The 19,415-nt window shown below is 38.8% G+C and overlaps 4 protein-coding genes across 9 annotated transcripts in view; all 4 read left to right on the forward strand.

Moving 5' to 3' along the window:
* The window catches only part of LOC128264148 (neurotrimin), a 350,308-nt gene that overhangs the window by 51,414 nt on the left and 279,479 nt on the right, over positions 1-19,415 (forward strand). The window lies entirely within an intron of this gene.
* LOC128264150 (zinc finger CCHC domain-containing protein 9-like) lies at positions 1,286-4,276 on the forward strand. Its single transcript, XM_052999516.1, has 2 exons — positions 1,286-2,437; positions 2,493-4,276. The coding sequence occupies exons 1-2, from the start codon at positions 2,021-2,023 to the stop codon at positions 2,502-2,504; spliced, it is 429 nt and encodes a 142-aa protein (XP_052855476.1). The 5' UTR covers positions 1,286-2,020; the 3' UTR covers positions 2,505-4,276.
* Positions 14,049-19,415, forward strand: part of LOC128264149 (uncharacterized) — a 96,919-nt gene continuing 91,552 nt past the window's right edge. Inside the window, exon 1 of the mRNA XM_052999515.1 lies at positions 14,049-15,453. Within this exon, the coding sequence (XP_052855475.1) occupies positions 14,258-15,163 (906 nt within the window). The 5' untranslated portion in view covers positions 14,049-14,257 and the 3' untranslated portion in view covers positions 15,164-15,453. The remainder of the gene's footprint in view (positions 15,454-19,415) is intronic.
* On the forward strand, positions 17,329-18,066 carry LOC128264151 (zinc finger CCHC domain-containing protein 7-like). Its single transcript, XM_052999517.1, has 2 exons — positions 17,329-17,611; positions 17,667-18,066. The coding sequence occupies exons 1-2, from the start codon at positions 17,348-17,350 to the stop codon at positions 17,676-17,678; spliced, it is 276 nt and encodes a 91-aa protein (XP_052855477.1). The 5' UTR covers positions 17,329-17,347; the 3' UTR covers positions 17,679-18,066.

The raw sequence follows: 19,415 nt of genomic DNA on the forward strand, positions 1-19,415 counted from the left end.
TTTCAATTCAACGGTCAAGAACCCGCAAGTTCAATAACATAAACACACGCACCCGGTTAACAGCCACAACGCAATACCAAAATGCTGATTTTGCAAACCTTGCAGACTCACGCATCTGGCTAACAGCCACAGCGCAATATCAAAATACTGATTCTGCAAACCTTGCAGTTTCAGTCGCTTCATCAGAACTAGACAACCGCCGTGGTCTCTTCCGCGACGTCGACGTCGCTGCCCCAACCCACAGCTTAGATCAGGGTATTTTTAAATGAATAAAATCAGTCTCAAATTGAACTTCGAATAAATCAAACGATCAAAAACTTATTTTGATTTGGTTTGGTTTTTATTATCCTGGAAATTAAATTGCATATGCCTACACACCATTTCCACACATTAGATCTTACTCTTGAGTCACCCCTATCAAAAGGAAACAAAACTTGAAACCCACTTATTGTAAACCTTTCTAAACTCAGAAGGTGCTTGGAAATTTCCATTGTGAATGTTAAATCTCAGACTAAACATTTAATGTCGCGCCTCTGATAAATTCCAACGGCACGTTCCTACACTTTTGGCATATTCAAATTCTGTCTCCTCTAAACCTTTAAACAAGATAAGACAAAGAAGTCTCTTTCACTCAATTAAAATCAAAGCTCACTTAATCGAAATAGATAGTTCACTCAATTTACTCAAACAGAAGAGCGAAAGCTTTCGGAAACCAATTCTTGATCCACAAAATAATTAGACTTAAGAATCAGTTTAGTTAAATACTTAAAATTAATTAGTCGGTGTTCCCAAAAAGAAAAATGTTGTAACTAGTTAATGTTTTAAAAATAAAAAATATATTTTTTCAAAAACTAAACTTATAGTTAAAGTTTTTAATTATATTATAAAGCAGAACTTCAAGAATTTACGAACAAACAAACCTCCAATTTTTTGCATGCCTTACAACAAATTTTACTCGGCAGCGCTGATTGTTTAGCTACTCTTATTGTAATCAACTCGTAGCTGTTAAGGCCAAATGGTAAGAATTTTTTTCGAATACTTTTTTTTTTCTAAATCGTTAATAATGCTTATAGCTAGACTATTGGCCATCAAAAAAATACGAATGATACGTTCTTTGTTTTATTTTCCCCTTATACTTTTTCTAATTTGTTTTCTTACTCAAAACAGTTTTCAATTTAATTATCGTTTGGAAAAGAGGCTGCCTAGCCTTTAGGACTAAACATCCAGGTCAATTCCTTTAGTTCTGCATTTGGCGAGGGAAGGATAAGGTTCTGTCCATCTCAAGGCAAAAAATGGGGAAAGTTCTTTCCACCTTCCACCTTGGTGACAAAACAAAAAAGACCTACAACATTTACCTAGTTTTTTAGTGCTTGTATGAAATGAATAACTATTTGCCTATTGGAAAAGGACCAATGCTGGTAACTACACTAGTCGGCATAACTATTTTGAAGAAAAACAAATGGTTTTTATGTAACTTTTCAATGGTGTAATATAACTCAATAAAACAACAACAGCAACAGCAGGCTGAAACTTGCGGCACCATCCAACAACAACAACAACAGGCAGAGACACACGTTGCGCGCGAACAGCCAATTGGAGATTCATCGCATGGCAACGCGAGCAATCCAACTTCAATCGCTATAGGAAACGGATAAGGTGGCAACGCGGAAGGTCCACGGAATGACACACATCGTCCAGGGCTGGATCAGCAGCTTCACTCTCGTTTGCCAAAGAAGCTGCCATCGACTTCGACGGAAACATTTATGCACGCAACTGGGTAGATCACCTTAAGAACATAGGCCAAATCTACAACTTAGATAATGACTGCCTAAGAATGCTACTAGTTACCAAATTAAAAGGTAATTCTTAGCGTTGGCTGCACGCTAACCCATCCCGAATACTAGATTCTTTCGAATGACTGTGCGAACAACTAATCATAGCATTTGGAAACACGGCGTCCAAATCAGAGCGTCACCGCAAATTCGAGCAACGGAAATGGCAAAAGGACGAGAGATTCACAATGTATTTCGAGGATAAAACAATGATGTCCCAAGCCATCAGCATGGACATTGAGGAACTGCCCGAACAACTCATCGAAGGAATCCCATCTGCGAGTTTGCGTGATCAAGCCCGTATCCAAAGGTTCGCAAATCCGGAGAAGATGCTGCTAGCATTTGCCAACATACGTCTTCCACAACAACCCGGAACATACGCACCGAAGAAGTCGACGTTGGAAGCGACGCAGATCAACAACTTGCGCTGCAGGAACTGCAACTCGAAGGGCCATTTGGCCAAGGAATGCCGCAAGCCAGCAAGGGCACCTGGATCTTGTTTCGCATGCGGAGAAATGGGTCATTTTGTGGGAGAATGCCGCCAGAGGAAGAGCAACACCTACAACAATAGCAACAGCAACAACAATAGCAGCGACAACAACTATGTAAGAAAAGTAGTAATTTTTTTTGATCATCATCTCAATTCACATATTATTGCAGAATGTCTCATAGACTCAGGGAGCGCGATATCATTCATTAAGCAGTCCAGAATTCCAGCTGCATTATCAAGCTTCAAGACAGAATAAATAATTTAACAACCACTTCTAAATGCCAACAAATTCAATTGAAAAAGACAGATTTTTTAATAATGATATTGCGTCAAGCTTGCAAAACGCAGTCTTATGATGGGCATAAATTAACGTCATTAATAATTTTTTATTAAACGAACCTAAGCTTAACGAAATAAATAAAATATCTCAGAAAAATAACATTACCTCGTTTTCAATTGAGGAAACGCTGGAATTTGTTCATGTATCTGTCTTACATAATAAAATAGCTTTAATTTACTTAATAAAAATACCTGGACTTGAACCAACTAATTATGAAAATCTTCTTTTAAAGCCTGTCATCAGAAACGAATTAATAATACTTTTGGAACTTATGAACTTTTTGTATCAAACAATGAAATGCTAGGCCTACCCCATGTTTGTAAAACTCCAAACTATGTAAAAATTTGTAAAAAAGAAAAATTGTTAATTTTAGTAATTCAAAATGTGTTTCAAAATAGGCTTAGGGATAGGAATCGTTGTGTGATTATGGTAACTCGGACCACATTGAACCAATAGAGGAAATAGACGGTAGCATACTTATCTTAAATGACTTCAACAGCAGCCTAAATTCAAACAAAATTTCACATCAACTTAGAGGAACTTCCATGATTAAATTTTAAACGAAACTATAAATATAAATGGAAAAATTTGTACAAACAAAGAAAAAACAATAATGAAACCCGAAATTCCACTAATTCAAATTACCTCATTGCAAGCACAAAGCATACAAATTCTGTCTTTAGAATCTCTACATATAAAAAAAGAAAGCACTTACAAACCTTAAAGAATGATTCTACAATAAACCGAATAACCACAGTTACATTAATTTGCGCCATTATTCTTGCTTTGATCGTATTAAAAAACTGTATTCACAGAAAAGAAAAAGTAAACCTACATATCCATGAATTCCCTCCACAAGTTTTAAACAACAAAACTAATATTATATCAATTCCTAAAAAAAATACAAGAATTTAATAATATTTCCAATTTCTAACACCTCTCGAGGACAAGCAGGTTCTTAAGGAGGGGGAGTTAATCACACAAATATTTCTACATTTTTTCCGAGAAATATTGCATCATTGTCAATGGCAACATTGCAACATTTCAATTCAACGGTCAAGAACCCGCAAGTTCAATAACATAAACACACGCACCCGGTTAACAGCCACAACGCAATACCAAAATGCTGATTTTGCAAACCTTGCAGACTCACGCATCCGGCTAACAGCCACAGCGCAATATCAAAATACTGATTCTGCAAACCTTGCAGTTTCAGTCGCTTCATCAGAACTAGACAACCGCCGTGGTCTCTTCCGCGACGTCGACGTCGCTGCCCCAACCCACAGCTTAGATCAGGGTATTTTTAAATGAATAAAATCAGTCTCAAATTGAACTTCGAATAAATCAAACGATCAAAAACTTATTTTGATTTGGTTTGGTTTTTATTATCCTGGAAATTAAATTGCATATGCCTACACACCATTTCCACACATTAGATCTTACTCTTGAGTCACCCCTATCAAAAGGAAACAAAACTTGAAACCCACTTATTGTAAACCTTTCTAAACTCAGAAGGTGCTTGGAAGTTTCCATTGTGAATGTTAAATCTCAGACTAAACATTTAATGTCGCGCCTCTGATAAATTCCAACGGCACGTTCCTACACTTTTGGCATATTCAAATTCTGTCTCCTCTAAACCTTTAAACTCTTTCACTCAATTAAAATCAAAGCTCACTTAATCGAAATAGATAGTTCACTCAATTTACTCAAACAGAAGAGCGAAAGCTTTCGGAAACCAATTCTTGATCCACAAAATAATTAGACTTAAGAATCAGTTTAGTTAAATACTTAAAATTATTTAGTCGGTGTTCCCAAAAAGAAAAATGTTGTAACTAGTTAATGTTTTAAAAATAAAAAATATATTTTTTCAAAAACTAAACTTATAGTTAAAGTTTTTAATTATATTATAAAGCAGAACTTCAAGAATTTACGAACAAACAAACCTCCAAATTTTTGCATGCCTTACAACAAATTTTACTCGGCAGCGCTGATTGTTTAGCTACTCTTATTGTAATCAACTCGTAGCTGTTAAGGCCAAATGGTAAGAATTTTTTTCGAATACTTTTTTTTTCTAAATCGTTAATAATGCTTATAGCTAGACTATTGGCCATCAAAAAAATACGAATGATACGTTCTTTGTTTTATTTTCCCCTTATACTTTTTCTAATTTGTTTTCTTACTCAAAACAGTTTTCAATTTAATTATCGTTTGGAAAAGAGGCTGCCTAGCCTTTAGGACTAAACATCCAGGTCAATTCCTTTAGTTCTGCATTTGGCGAGGGAAGGATAAGGTTCTGTCCATCTCAAGGCAAAAAATGGGGAAAGTTCTTTCCACCTTCCACCTTGGTGACAAAACAAAAAAGACCTACAACATTTACCTAGTTTTTTAGTGCTTGTATGAAATGAATAACTAATTGCCTATTGGAAAAGGACCAATGCTGGTAACTACACTAGTCGGCATAACTATTTTGAAGAAAAACAAATGGTTTTTATGTAACTTTTCAATGGTGTAATATAACTCAATAAATTTTTTTCTGTTTTACTGAGTGCTAATACAAACTTTAAAATAATGAATTCAACATTTTGTCATTTTCATGTAGTGGCATAGGTATTTTGACAAGAACCTTTTAAAATGAATAACAAAGTTTAAACTTATATTAAGTAAAGAAAAAAAAACGAATCTAGCAAAATATATATAATTTCCTTTGGTTTCAATCAAATTTTGCCGGCGTCGCGGTATTAAATCGATTCAATTTTGGATGGTTTCTGGAGCTATCTCTTCCCAATGGAATTGATCTCAGCAATTGTCTTCCCCCTTATATTGTTTAATGAAACTGTTCTTGTGCTAGATACCAGCCGTTTTCAATTATATTAAAGTCTGGACTCTGTGGCCAGTTCAAAGTGGTACCACCAAAATCCTTCAAAAAAATTGTAATCATCTTAGCTTTGTGGCTTTGTGGTATATAAAATACCGTGTTACGGCAACAACAACGAAATATGAAACGTGATATATATAGGAACAACAAAATCGAAATTAAAAACTAGACTAGCACAGCATAAATCGGACTTCAAAGCTAGACACCATACAAACGCGCAAAAAACAGCACTCATGTCCCACTCACCAAACTTCGAAGAGGCGAGTATCTTATCACAAGAACAACACTATGCCAAACGATTCACCATAGAAATGATACATATCATAAAACACCTACAGACATACGCATGAACTACAAAACGGACACTGACAATTGCGCTCATTTATATAGACATTTACTAGGGAAGAAAAAAATTAGTTTACATCTCCACGTCACCGGACGCAGACGTGTAAATTAAATGTATGTCAAATGTAAATTGTTTTCTGTTTGTTAAGAATATTAAAATCGTTGTTATTATTTTATAGTTGTCCTGAAGACGGTTGACGAAGAGCATCCGAAAAATATTCCCAATAGCCAAAATAAAAAAATTGTGTTATTTTTTCAACATCGTGACCTCGAGCCGGCTAACAATTGGGATCATTTTCCTTAGCATTATCATTATTCAACAGCAGATTATGATACAAAGTAAATTATATATATATTTATATATACGTTTAAGCCTATCCGATTAAACGACACACAATCAAATTTCAAAAATATTATAGTTAGAAATGCAATATAAAGTTTTTGTTCACTTACGTACATATGCTGCAGCAACCTATTTTATGTAAAGGTGTTAAGAAAATTTGTTTTTACTGTGGGCAGAAATATGTGTGATTTGAACGGCTGGGGTTTATAACGTGATTATCGTATAAACGAATTCTAAATAAACTTCGTCAGTGATTATTTCTCCATGCCGCGCGTGGCGCGTGCTGGTGAGGTGATGAAGCTGCAGTCAGATTACTGCCTCAACGCCTTCCATAAGATTGGGTTATCCTATATCATAGTCGCCGCAAGTGGCGTGCTGTTCGCAGCGGTGTCAGCGCAGTGTACAGTAATTCTGCGATTGGCTCGCTAACTAGCTTGGAGCCGGCGCAGTGTACAGTTTGTAGACGGTTATTATTCTCGGCCACACATATGTGCCGATATGATGTTGATAGTCACTACGCTGCGTCCAGGTGTCGTATCCGATCGGCGGGCTAGTTGTAAAAGTTCTCAGACCATCTATATTTTCTAGATCAGTCTCCTGTTTGCGCTTCTGATGAGCAAGAGATGTATAAGCCAAGCCGCATGTGGCGTGTGGTGTTCCGGTGACATAAACGTTTGATGTGGACACCAGAATTTTACGCTGCCTCACAATGCTGATCCTCAAGTTGTCCGCCAACCAGTAATCGAGCACAACTGCAGCAAGCTCGATACTTCCTGGCCGGCTTTTACTACCACGTTTTTGACGATCTTGGCTGCTGAAACAAAATAATACTATCACTTACTGACCTGCCTATTTTATTCACAATTACCTTCTGTAGTTTTCAATGAAATGTGTAGCACTATAACTTAATATTGGCTGACTCTCCGGTGTCAAACACTTTACAAAAGTTACACGTGGCATTAATTTTTCATTCACGTTAAACTGCGATCGCATCGTAGACGTGTGTACTCTTTTACGATTTGAAATGAAGTGAACGAAAATTCTGTCACGCGCTGCTGTCTGCACTAAACGAGGTTGCAAAACTTCAAATGACGAAATTTTTCCAGGTTTTCGATTTCGCTAAATTCATTCAAATTTATTTTCCTATAAACTCTGGCCCCCACAACTACAAATTTACTATTCCGTTCCCCACCTTTCATAGAAACGTTAAAACTCGACCAGACTTTCAGAATATTGATCTTATTGAAATGAAAAAAACATAAAAATCTGTCAAATGGAATTTTCACATCAGAAGACATAATGGGAGAAATACATCGTATTTATCCGGAAAATTTCGGATCCATTAAAATCAGGAAGAATTAATATTAGAAACCCATAACAGAGCACATAGAAATGCAGAAGAAAACAAAAACCAACTTGCAGAAAAATATTTTTTCTCCAAAATGAAACAAAAATAACGACATTAGTTATACAATGCAGGATATGTAAAGCAGGAAAATATGATAGGCACCCGCCCAATCCAGAAATTAAAGAAACCCCAATTCCTGAATACCCTGGACACATAATCCATATTGACATCTTCTCAACCGAAAATAAATTAGTATTGACCGCAATAGATACATTTTCCAAACTAGCACAGGCAAAAATTATAAAATCTAAATCCACCGAAGACAATAAAAAACAGTTACACGAAGTAATATTCTACTATGGGGTACCCAAATTTGTAGTAATGGATAATGAAAAGGCTTTCAATTCAGCATCTATTACCTTTATGATGAGACATCAGTTAAATATAACCATTTTTAAAGCTCCTCCCTACAAAAGCTCAGTTAACGGACAGATTGAATGATTTCGTTCGACTCTTTCGGAAATAATTAGATGCCTTAAAGCCAAACAAATATGCAACACATTTGAAGAATTGTTAGACAGATTACAGACAATTACACAACATATTCAGTAACAAAGAAAACACCATTAGAAATTTTTGTTGACATAAATATTAATACCGACCCAGAACAATATGAAAAAAGCAGGCAGGATAACATAGAAAAACTTTAACAAATCAATTGATAGATTTAGAAACCCACTACAAAGAAAGGAAACCTATAAAATCATGTCTACCAGGACAAGAAATAATTGTAAAACAAAACACCAGTCTAGGCTCTAAATAATCCCCACGTTTTAAAAAAGAAATTGTTAAATAAAATAGGAATAGAATTATTTTAACAGACGCAGGAAGAGTAGTTCATTATTATCAATAATCAGCTTCAAGACAGAATAAATAATTTAACAACCACTTCTAATATGCAAACAAATTCAATTGAAAAAGACAGATTTTTTAATAATGATATTGCGTCAAGCTTGCAAAACGCAGTCTTATGATGGGCATAAATTAACGTCATTAATACTTTTTTATTAAACGAACCTAAACTTAACGAAATAAATAAAATATCTCAGAAAAATAACATTACCTCGTTTTCAATTGAGGAAACGCTGGAATTTGTTGATGTATCTGTCTTACATAATAAAATAGCTTTAATTTACTTAATAAAAATACCTGGACTTGAACCAACTAATTATGAAAATCTTCTTTTAAAGCCTGTCATCAGAAACGAATTAATAATACTTTTGGAACTTATGAACTTTTTGTATCAAACAATGAAATGCTAGGCCTACCCCATGTTTGTAAAACTCCAAACTATGTAAAAATTTGTAAAAAAGAAAAATTGTTAATTTTTGTAATTCAAAATGTGTTTCAAAATAGGCTTAGGAATAGGAATCGTTGTGTGATTATGGTAACTCGGACCACATTGAACAAATAGAGGAAATAGACGGTAGCATACTACTCTAAAATGACTTCAACGGCAGCCTAAATTCAAACAAAATTTCACATTGTTTGCGCACTCAGCGCTTGTATTTAAATCACTAGTTGTAGGGCGAGAGCGGGAGCCAATAAAGCTTTCGTCTGTTCGCTCTTGCGAATTCGCCCCGTCTCTCGCCACCGTAGCATAAGTTAGGTTCTAAGAGAAATTATTGAAATATAATTGTTAGTGATCAATCGAACGTCATCGTAGCCACTCCTTTTCGTCGCGCTTTCGACATAGTTTTCACAAAGTTTCGCAAATTAAAATCGTCTCGAACTACTGCGTTCACAAAGTTTTCGCGTTATTAATACAAAATAGTATTACATTTTTCATGGTGACCCCGACGTGATTAGCAGTAGAGTTCGCGAGTTTTAATTTTTTTTTCGGTGAAAAACTATAAACAATACCAACAAAAACCAATTTATTCGTGTCGGTTCGGCCAACAAATTAAATTCAATAATTTCGTCGCTGGAAATTTTCTGCCGTTCTTGAAGTTGGTCCTGACGTTTCGCCAAATTTAATTGCTCAATTTGCTGCTGCCGCCAAATGAAAGTCAAAAAGGAAGTTGCAATTATCAAGTCGGCCATCCAGGTATAGAGTGCCAAAAGTTGAAAGTTCATCTGTGGCGTTTTGTCAATTGTGTTTTGGCCCATCTTTCAACTTTTTGCATTCGTGTAAAAATCGGTAGATAGTGAGCATTCTAAACAAAAAATAAAAATTTGCATGTACTAACAACCAAAATTCTACAATAAACATATTTAGAATTATATGTGAATCGCTTTGGCCAAAAAACAAGCAATAAAATACTCGTCGTCGACCCAATTAGTGCGAACTTAATTCCCCCAACTTTCGTCGTAGTGAGCACCAATTTAGGGTATAAATAAAAATAGCTGGAAAAAAGTGCAAATTGTGAAAAGTGTAGCTCTCAGAAAATTAGCGGCAATAACTTTCGCCGCAGTTTGTCCGAACATTTCCCGCGCTTTTCCAATTTTTCCGCGCTTTTCATTATTTTGCGCGCATTTTGGCTAGCACACGCACACCGACACCGCTGCCGCTATTTCGAGTTATCTTTTGTCGTTTTCGTTCTGGATCGCTGCAGCAGTGCTATTTTCGGTCTGCCGACACGTTTGTTCGTTTTTTTCGGTACGCTTGAGCTTGAGCGGTAGCTCCCCTACAGTGCGTGCGTGCGGCATATACTGTCGCAGGGTTTATATAAAAAATATAAAAACCCTATTTAGATTTTTCGCTGTAATTCTCTCGGCACTTAGCTCCCTTACCGTGTGCGATCGGTATAATACTCGTTGATTTTTATTATATTATTTAACAAATAAATAATCTAATAAAAATAAATATTCAACACCTCTTCGATACCAACCAAATAAATACAAATAAACGCAATGGCAACTAAGGATATCGAAGAGCTTAAACACCAACGAGATGTTTGCATGAAAAGTATTAACCGAACTTATCGCCACTTAAAAGAAGCTAAATTATCTATAAATCCGGTCGAGCTTGAGTGTCGATTAGAGATTCTAAATACGCACATTGAAAATGCTTCACTTTTGCAAAACCAAATAGAAGTGAAAGATACAAAAGATGTATACCGCGAAGAGTTGGAAGAGAGGGCCGTAATGACAAAGTCATTGCTGATTTCAATTTTAAATAAGTCCAAACAAAATAATATCGAGAAATCCGCTCCGCCAGCAAATCGCCCGCCTCAATGCCGTCTGCCGAGCGTTGCTCTCCCAACTTTTAGCGGAAAACACTCCGAATTTAAAAATTTTATAAGCCTTTTCGAAACTTTCGTTGACAAAGATGACACTTTACACGATATTGAAAAATTCAATCATTTAATTTCGTGTTTAGCTGGAGACGCTTAAGGAACAGTTAGGGCCTTTCAAGTCACTGCGGAAAATTATTCCAAAGCCCTTGCTAGCCTGAAGCGGGTGTACGATAATGATTGTCTTATTTTTTTTGACAACATATCGACACTTTTTAATTTGCAAAAAATTTCCCAGCCTTCAGCTACAGCCTTGAGAACCCTCATCGACACGGTCACAGCCTTGTATGACTTCTTGCTGTCTATTGGGGATGATAGACGCATTACTAATGCTATTTTAATACATCTGGTAATGATGCAAAAACCAAAGGAAAATGGGAAGAATAGTTAGATTATACTTCGCTTCCACTTTGGAGCGAATGTGAGGCGTCCCTCAACAGGCGATACCAACACATGGAAGCAGAAGAGGCTTCCAAGCCCAAAACTGTTCAGCAGACCCAATCTAACCCTAAGAAGAATGGAAATAGGAGTTTTTCGTTTGTCGCTGCCAGGAACGACTCTGTTCAATGCATGTATTGCAATTCAGCTGAACATCAGATTGGAAACTGCGCTTTCTTCGCAGCCCTAACAGTTTAGCAAAGATTCGATTTCGCTAAAAGAGCACCCTTATGCATTAACTGCTTAAGAAAGGGTCACACTGTCAAAAAATGCAAATCGAACAGATGTCGAGTGTGCAATTCCTCACATCACACTTTGCTACAGATATATGCCCCAAACACAAATCTCGCGTTGCCACCTCCTTCTCAGCCCACGCTCATGCAGGAGTCTCCATCCACTTCGCATTTTTTGCATGCGAATGCATCGGATCGAATCATTCTTGCAACTGCTGTTGTGAGCGTCCAAACAAAAAGCGGCGAGTTTGTATTAGACTTTGTAACCGACGAGCTCGCTCAAAGCTTCAAAATTACAAGAGAGGACGTGTGCATGAGCTTGCGAGGCATTGGTGTAACTAATGCATAAGCCACAATGGTTATCATCCGGATCAAGCGGTGAACACCAGCGGGTGGAGGGTGCCTGAAAATATTCAGTTGGCAGATCCATTCTTCTTCAAGCCCCAAAAAATAGATATGCTTATCGGCGCTGAAACATTCTTTGAACTTTTATCTATTGGCCAGATAAAGCAGGGGACTGAATTCCCCATCCTACAAAGGACAGTTCTCGGCTGGATAGTGTCAGGGAGATGTGCCTCTGAAAATAATAAAAACGCTGAAAAAATGGTACATCTCAGCTGCCAGGAGGAAGCGTTGGAGTCAATTGACACAACCCTGCAGAAATTTTGGTCTGTGGAGGACTTGCCGCCCAAGCCTAAAGTCCATACTCCTGAGCAACAACTCTGTCAACAACACTTTGAGAAAAATACTCAAAGATTGTCGTCCGGTAGATTTTCGGTTCGTTTGCCGTTTAAATCTGACCCAAATACTCTTGGTTCGTCATACGAAGTTGCGAAACGTAGATTTTTGTCGCTAGAAAGGAAATTGTCAAAGGACCCTTCGCTGAAGAAGATGTATATTGAATTCATGGAGGAATATGTTTCACTGGGCCACATGTCCTCCACCAATGACAAAATTCCGAATACTCCGCACTATTTCATTCCGCACCAATGCGTTTTACGGCCACAAAGTACTTCAACTAAGTTGAGAGTAGTTTTCGATGCATCGAGCCGTACTTCTACGCAGGTAGCGTTGAGTGACATCTTGATGGTAGGCCCAACTATTCAAGAGGAGCTGTAAGTTTGCCCTTGCGGCCGACGTCAAAAAGATGTATCGCCAAGTGATGGTGGACGAAGCTGATCGTAACTTCCAGCTCATAGTATGGAGACGAGATCCTTCTGAGTCCCTGAAAATCTTTAAGTTGAACACCGTTACATATGGAACTTCGCCAGCACCCTTTTTGGCGATTCGGTGTTTAATGCGGCTAGGAGAGATGGCGCAAGCAACTTATCCAAAAGCCGCAAAGGTTATTCAGAATGATTTTTATGTTGACGATTTGTTGACTGGCGCTGGATGCGTTGAGGACCTGCAAAGCCTTCGAGTTTCTAAGGTCTTGCAAGAGGCAGGCTTTGAATTGGCAAAGTGGTTTTCAAACTGCCCAGAGTTATCCGCATCTGATAGCGCTGTCATGCCACTTATGGCAGACTCAGACGTAACCAAGACCCTTGGCGTGGTTTGGTTACCGGTTAAAGATTACTTTCAATTTCGGTTGGATGACTCTTTCCTGGATCTTCGCGCGACAAAACGAAATATTTTGTCGGTGACTGCTCGAATTTTCGACCCACTTGGCCTCTTGTGTCCTTTGGTCACAAAGGCAAAGATGTTGTTGCAGGAACTGTGGCTTCGAAAATTAGATTGGGACGAGTCGCTACCGATGCAGTTGCTCACGTCGTGGGAGACGTCTGCTGCTGCCTAAAATTAAGGTATCGCGATTCGTCAACACAGATCCACAAGTCCCGATTCAAATACATGGTTTCGCTGACGCTTCCATGCGAGCGTATGGCGCGTGCATCTACGTTCGGACTCAAACTGCTGAAGGTTTGAAAGTGTCTTTATTGACCGCCAAATCGAAAGTAGCTCCCCTCAAGACGAAAACTTTGCTTCGCCTTGAGCTGTGTGCAGCTCACCTTTTAGCAGATCTCTATAATCGTGTCAGGCCATTGCTAAATTCTCCCATTGAGAATGTTTTCCTGTGGACAGACTCCGAGATAACTTTACACTGGATTAAAACCCAGCCCTCGTCGTTGTCGGTTTTTGTTTCGAACCGGGTTGCAGAAATTCAGGAGTGGTCGGAGAAAGCAATTTGGAGACACGTTCCCACGAAAGTCAACCCAGCGGATATAGTGTCCCGAGGATGTGACGTAGAGGAGCTTACAATGTCCATTTGGTTCGGTGGGCCTTCGTTCTTGCTAGACTCAGAAAAAATTGGCCTGTAAATAAACATTTGGAACTGCCGGCTGATGTAATGTCGATGGAGCTACGCAAATCGGCAATAGCTCTCGTAGTCAGCCCAGAGCCAAATTATGTGGTTCAGAAAATAGAGTCCTTTTTGTCGCACCTGAAGCTTCTGAGAGTTTTCGTGTGGGTTTTTCGTTTTATTCAAAGGTGCAGTAAGGTGTTGAAGCCCTTTGAAAAAAGTATTTCGCCAAGAGAACTGGATTTCGCTTTTGATAAAATTGTCGAAGTTGTCCAATTTCACGAGTTCAGGGACGACATAAGTAAAATTCGGAAGAATAAACCGGTAGCAACGAATATTCAAAAGTTAAACCCTTTTCTTCAGGAAAATAAATCGGATTGGTGCTCCTCGACATTGCTACGAGTTGGGGGTCGGTTATTGAATGGGAAACTTGCCAGCAGATAGACTTCGAGCTCTCCGCCCGTTCAATATTTGTGGCGTTGATTTTTGTGGTCCCTTCAGCAGAACGTATCGTATCCGTGGTAAGCCACCGTACAAGTCGTACGTGGCCTTGTTCGTCTGTTTTGCGTCCAAAGCGGTCCATTTAGAATTAGTGTCTGACCTAACCACTGATGCGTTCTTGTTGGCATTTCAAAGGTTCGTGAGTCGTCGCGGGATTCCGGAGAAGGTGTGGTGCGACAACGCCACCAATTTCGTCGGCGCAGATCGCCACATGAGAGAGTTCCGAGCCCGTCTGGAGGAGCAGGGGGGCGGTATCGAAACATTCGCATCAAAAAAAGGATGCGAGTTTGCGTTCATACCGCCCAGAGCACTGCACTTCGGCGGACTATGGGAGGCAGGTGTGAAGTCTGCAAAGCACCTGTTCCTTCGGACGGTAGGCCAAGACCTCTTGACCGCGGAGGAGCTCGGAACTCTGCTCACCAGCGTGGAGGCCGTGCTCAACTCCAGGCCCCTCGGCGCTCTAAGCAGCGACCCGAACGACGGCGAGGCCCTGACTCCCGGGCATCTGCTCATCGGCGGCCCTCTTCTGGCCCCACCATCAGCGGCGCTCCCGGACCAGATCAGTCTGACCTGCTTGCGACGATGGCGAGGTGTCTCGTCTCTCAGGCAGCGGTCCAAGTGGCACCAGGGGGAGCGCAACCTCGTCGTGGGAGCGCTCGTCGTCGTCGCAGAAGACAATCTTCCGCCCCAGCAGTGGAGGATTGGACGAGTGGTAGCGGTGCACGCCGGCGTCGATAGCAAGGTTCGCGTGGCGGACGTCAGGACGCAGGACGGCGAATATCGGCGAGCTGTCCACCGACTGGCCCTGTTACCCGTTCTGCTCTGAAGGAAGTCGTCCCTTCAGAGGGGGCGGTGTTTGCGCACTCAGCGCTTGTATTTAAATCATTAGTTGTAGGGCGAGAGCGGGAGCCAATAAAGCTTTCGTCTGTTCGCTCTTGCGAATTCGCCCCGTCTCTCGCCACCGTAGCATAAGTTAGGTTCTAAGAGAAATTATTGAAATATAATTGTTAGTGATCAATCGAACGTCATCGTAGCCACTCCTTTTCGTCGCGCTTTTGACATAGTTTTCACAAAGTTTCGCAAATTAAAATCGTCTCGAACTACTGCGTTCACAAAGTTTTCGCGTTATTTATACAAAATAGTATTAAATTTTTCACACATCAACTTGAGGAACTTCCATGATTAAATTTTAAACGAAACTATAAATATAAATGGAAAAATTTGTACAAACAAAGAAAAAACAATAATTAAACCCGAAATTCCACTAATTCAAATTACCTCATTGCAAGCACAAAGCATACAAATTCTGATATTAGAAGCTCTACATATAAAAAAAGAACCTTAAAGAATGATTCTACAATAAACCGAATAACCACAGTTACATTAATTTGCGCCATTATTCTTGCTTTGATCGTATTAAAAAACTGTATTCACAGAAAAGAAAAAGTAAACCTACATATCCAAGAATTCCCTCCACAAGTTTTAAACAACAAAACTAATATTATATCAATTCCTACAAAAAAATACAAGAATTTAATAATATTTCCTATTTCTAACACCTCTCGAGGACAAGCAGGTTCTTAAGGAGGGGGAGTTAATCACACAAATATTTCTACATTTTTTCCGAGAAATATTGCAACATTGTCAATGGCAACATTGCAACACATTGTAGTAGGCTCATACACACACTAACAAACATATATTATTATACCGATACTTATACAATACAAATAATTATACAACACCAATATGCGATACTTATGTTAAAAGTTATGTTAAACCTATGTTAAGTAACTTGAACTGTTAGAGGATCTCTCCGAGAGGTCATTCTAAAACTTGGAGTGTGAGCGAGTGGTAGCATTAAGACGTGTGAGAATAAAGAGTTGTTAAACGCCGACCACAAATTCAGAAGTGGTCATTTGACCATGACGCCATGAACGAAGAAAATTTAAACCAATTTACGGTCGTCCAGCTGAAAAGATGGCTTTCAGCATTGGGATTATCAACCCAAGGTATTAAAACCGAGTTGATGGCTCGTCTAGGGCAGTTACCGCCTGAACAACGAGGCCAAGTACCAGAGGCAGAAGTTGACCAGAATGCTGGAGAAGATCAAGCTGGCGCCTCTGGAACAGAACGTGAAGAGGTTAACACAAACCCTGAAAGCGCATCGCAGGTACTACAGGAGGGCGTCTCCGACGATGTTACAGACCAAGACGACCTTCTGGAAATTATCACGCAGCTGCGAACAACACTTATTGCGCATCAGAATGCGTTGCAGCGAGCGGAGACGCGTGGCGCCAAACAGCAACGACAGTTAGAAGAGATCGCCATGCAGCAACAGCAGGCAGTAACACGCATCGCTATACAACAACAGCAACAGCAGGCTGAAACTTGCGGCACCATCCAACAACAACAACAACAGGCAGAGACACACGTTGCGCGCGAACAGCCAATTGGAGATTCATCGCATGGCAACGCCAGCAATCGCTATAGGAAACGGATAAGGTGGCAACGCGGAAGGTCCACGGAATGACACACATCGTCCAGGGCTGGATCAGCAGCTTCACTCTCGTTTGCCAAAGAAGCTGCCATTGACTTCGACGGAAACATTTATGCACGCAACTGGGTAGATCACCTTAAGAACATAGGCCAAATCTACAACTTAGATAATGACTGCCTAAGAATGCTACTAGTTACCAAATTAAAAGGTAATTCTCAGCGTTGGCTGCACGCCAACCCATCCCGAATACTAGATTCTTTCGAACGACTGTGCGAACAACTAATCATAGCATTTGGAAACACGGCGTCCAAAACAGAGCGTCACCGCAAATTCGAGCAACGGAAATGGCAAAAGGACGAGAGATTCACAATGTATTTCGAGGATAAAACAATGATGTCCCAAGGCATCAGCATGGACACTGAGAAACTGCCCGAACAACTCATCGAAGGAATCCCATCTGCGAGTTTGCGTGATCAAGCCCGTATCCAAAGGTTCGCAAATCCGGAGAAGATGCTGCTAGCATTTTCCAACATACGTCTTCCACAACAACCCGGAACATACGCACCGAAGAAGTCGACGTTGGAAGCGACGCAGATCAACAGGAACTGCAACTCGAAGGGCCATTTGGCCAAGGAATGCCGCAAGCCAGCAAGGGCACCTGGATCTTGTTTCGCATGCGGTGAAATGGGTCATTTTGTGGGAGAATGCCGCCAGAGGAAGAGCAACACCTACAACAATAGCAACAGCAACAACAATAGCAGCGACAACAACTATGTAAGAAAAGTATTAATTTTTTTTGATCATCATCTCAATTCACATATTATTGCAGAATGTCTTATAGACTCAGGGAGCGCGATATCATTCATTAAGCAGTCCAGAATTCCAGCTGCATTATCATTAAGTAACATTAACCAAGTTTATCATGAGCTGAACCAGAGCCAACTTAACATTTTTGGAAAAACTTCATGATTCATTTTAAAAGAAAAATTAAACATTAAATTTGATATGATTGTTGTGGCAAATGAATCTATGAGGCACGACGCAGTCCTGGGAAGGGACTTTATGAATATTTATGGTTTGAATATGAATCTCGACACCCTTGAAACTTATGGAAATATTAATGACATATTAAAAGTAGATGCCCATGCCTCAAACCTACCACCTGGGAAAAAGGATCAACAACTAGCAATTACCGCAGAAGCCAACTGCGATTCCAACGGGAATTTTAACGAGACTGTTAGGGAAAAATCTTTAGAAAATGAAACGGCTGGCGAAAAATTTTGTAAAAATGAAAAACTGTTAGGAAAGGCAATCGTTAATGAAAAACTGTCAGGAAACGAAACTGTTAATGAGAAATTTTTAGAAAACGAAACTGTTAATGAAAAATTGTTAGGAAATACAACTGTCAATGAACAATTTTTAGAAAACGAAACTGTTAATGAAAAATTGTTAGGAAATACAGCTGTTAATGCAAAGTTTTTAGAAAATGAATTTATTTATGAAAAATGGTGAAGAAATCCAAATATTAATGAAAAATTTAGGAAATGAATCGATTAATGAAAAATTTACAGGAAATGAATATTTTAATGAACGATCATTGCAAAATTCAACTTTTACGGAAAAACTATTAGAAGAGGCAACTATTGAGAGAAGTTTGCTAGAAAAGACAAGTAGTACCGGAAAAAGTTTACGAGAGACTGTTAGCGGTGTTCAACTGGAAAATGAGAATATTAATGAGCAACAAAGAGATAAGCAAACTATTAGAAATGAGTCAACATACAGGCAAATGAAAACATGCGAATCGCATTTAAAAGACAGTCAATTTTACAGAGAGATGCCTCGAGGTAAGAAAACAGAAAATTTTGAAGACAGTTTTGAAAGAGATATGTTAGATATCAACGTGGCTGATGATCAGTTTGTAGACTACAATTGTGGGTGCGATGTAAGCTATCAAACGAAATGTAAATTTGTTAAAATGTTTGAAGAATATTATGTCAACGCTAAAAGACCAGATACTCCTTTGACAAGATGCGAAATGAAAATTAGTTTAGACAAATCCAAACCTTTCAGTTGTTCACCAAGGCGACTTTCTTTTACTGAAAAGGATCAGCTTCAAAAGTTATTAGACAAATATTTAGACAAAGGGATAATAAGAAACAGTGATTCAGAATATGCTTCTCCCATTGTACTGGTAAAGAAAAAAACAGGAGACTTGCGTTTATGTATAGACTATAGATGACCTTCTAGACAAATTAGTAAATAAAAGTGTATTTTCAAAGCTCGACTTGAAAAATGGTTATTTTCACGTATTCGTTAGCGATCAGTTAGTAAAATGTACTTCGTTTGTCACTCCATTAGAACAATTTGAATTTTTAAAAAATGCATCAGCAGTATTCCAACGTTTTGTAAATAAAATTTTTGCGGATTTGATACGGGAAAATAAAGTAATCATATACATGGATGATATTATGATAGCAAGCAAATATGCGGAAGTACATTTAAGGACTTTAAAAGAAGTTTTAATAAGAATATTTAACAATAAGTTAGAGCTTCGTATGGACAAATGCGAGTTTATGCA

The sequence above is a fragment of the Drosophila gunungcola genome, unplaced genomic scaffold (genome assembly GCF_025200985.1).
Source record: "Drosophila gunungcola strain Sukarami unplaced genomic scaffold, Dgunungcola_SK_2 000058F, whole genome shotgun sequence".
NCBI classification, from domain to species: Eukaryota; Metazoa; Arthropoda; class Insecta; order Diptera; family Drosophilidae; genus Drosophila; species Drosophila gunungcola.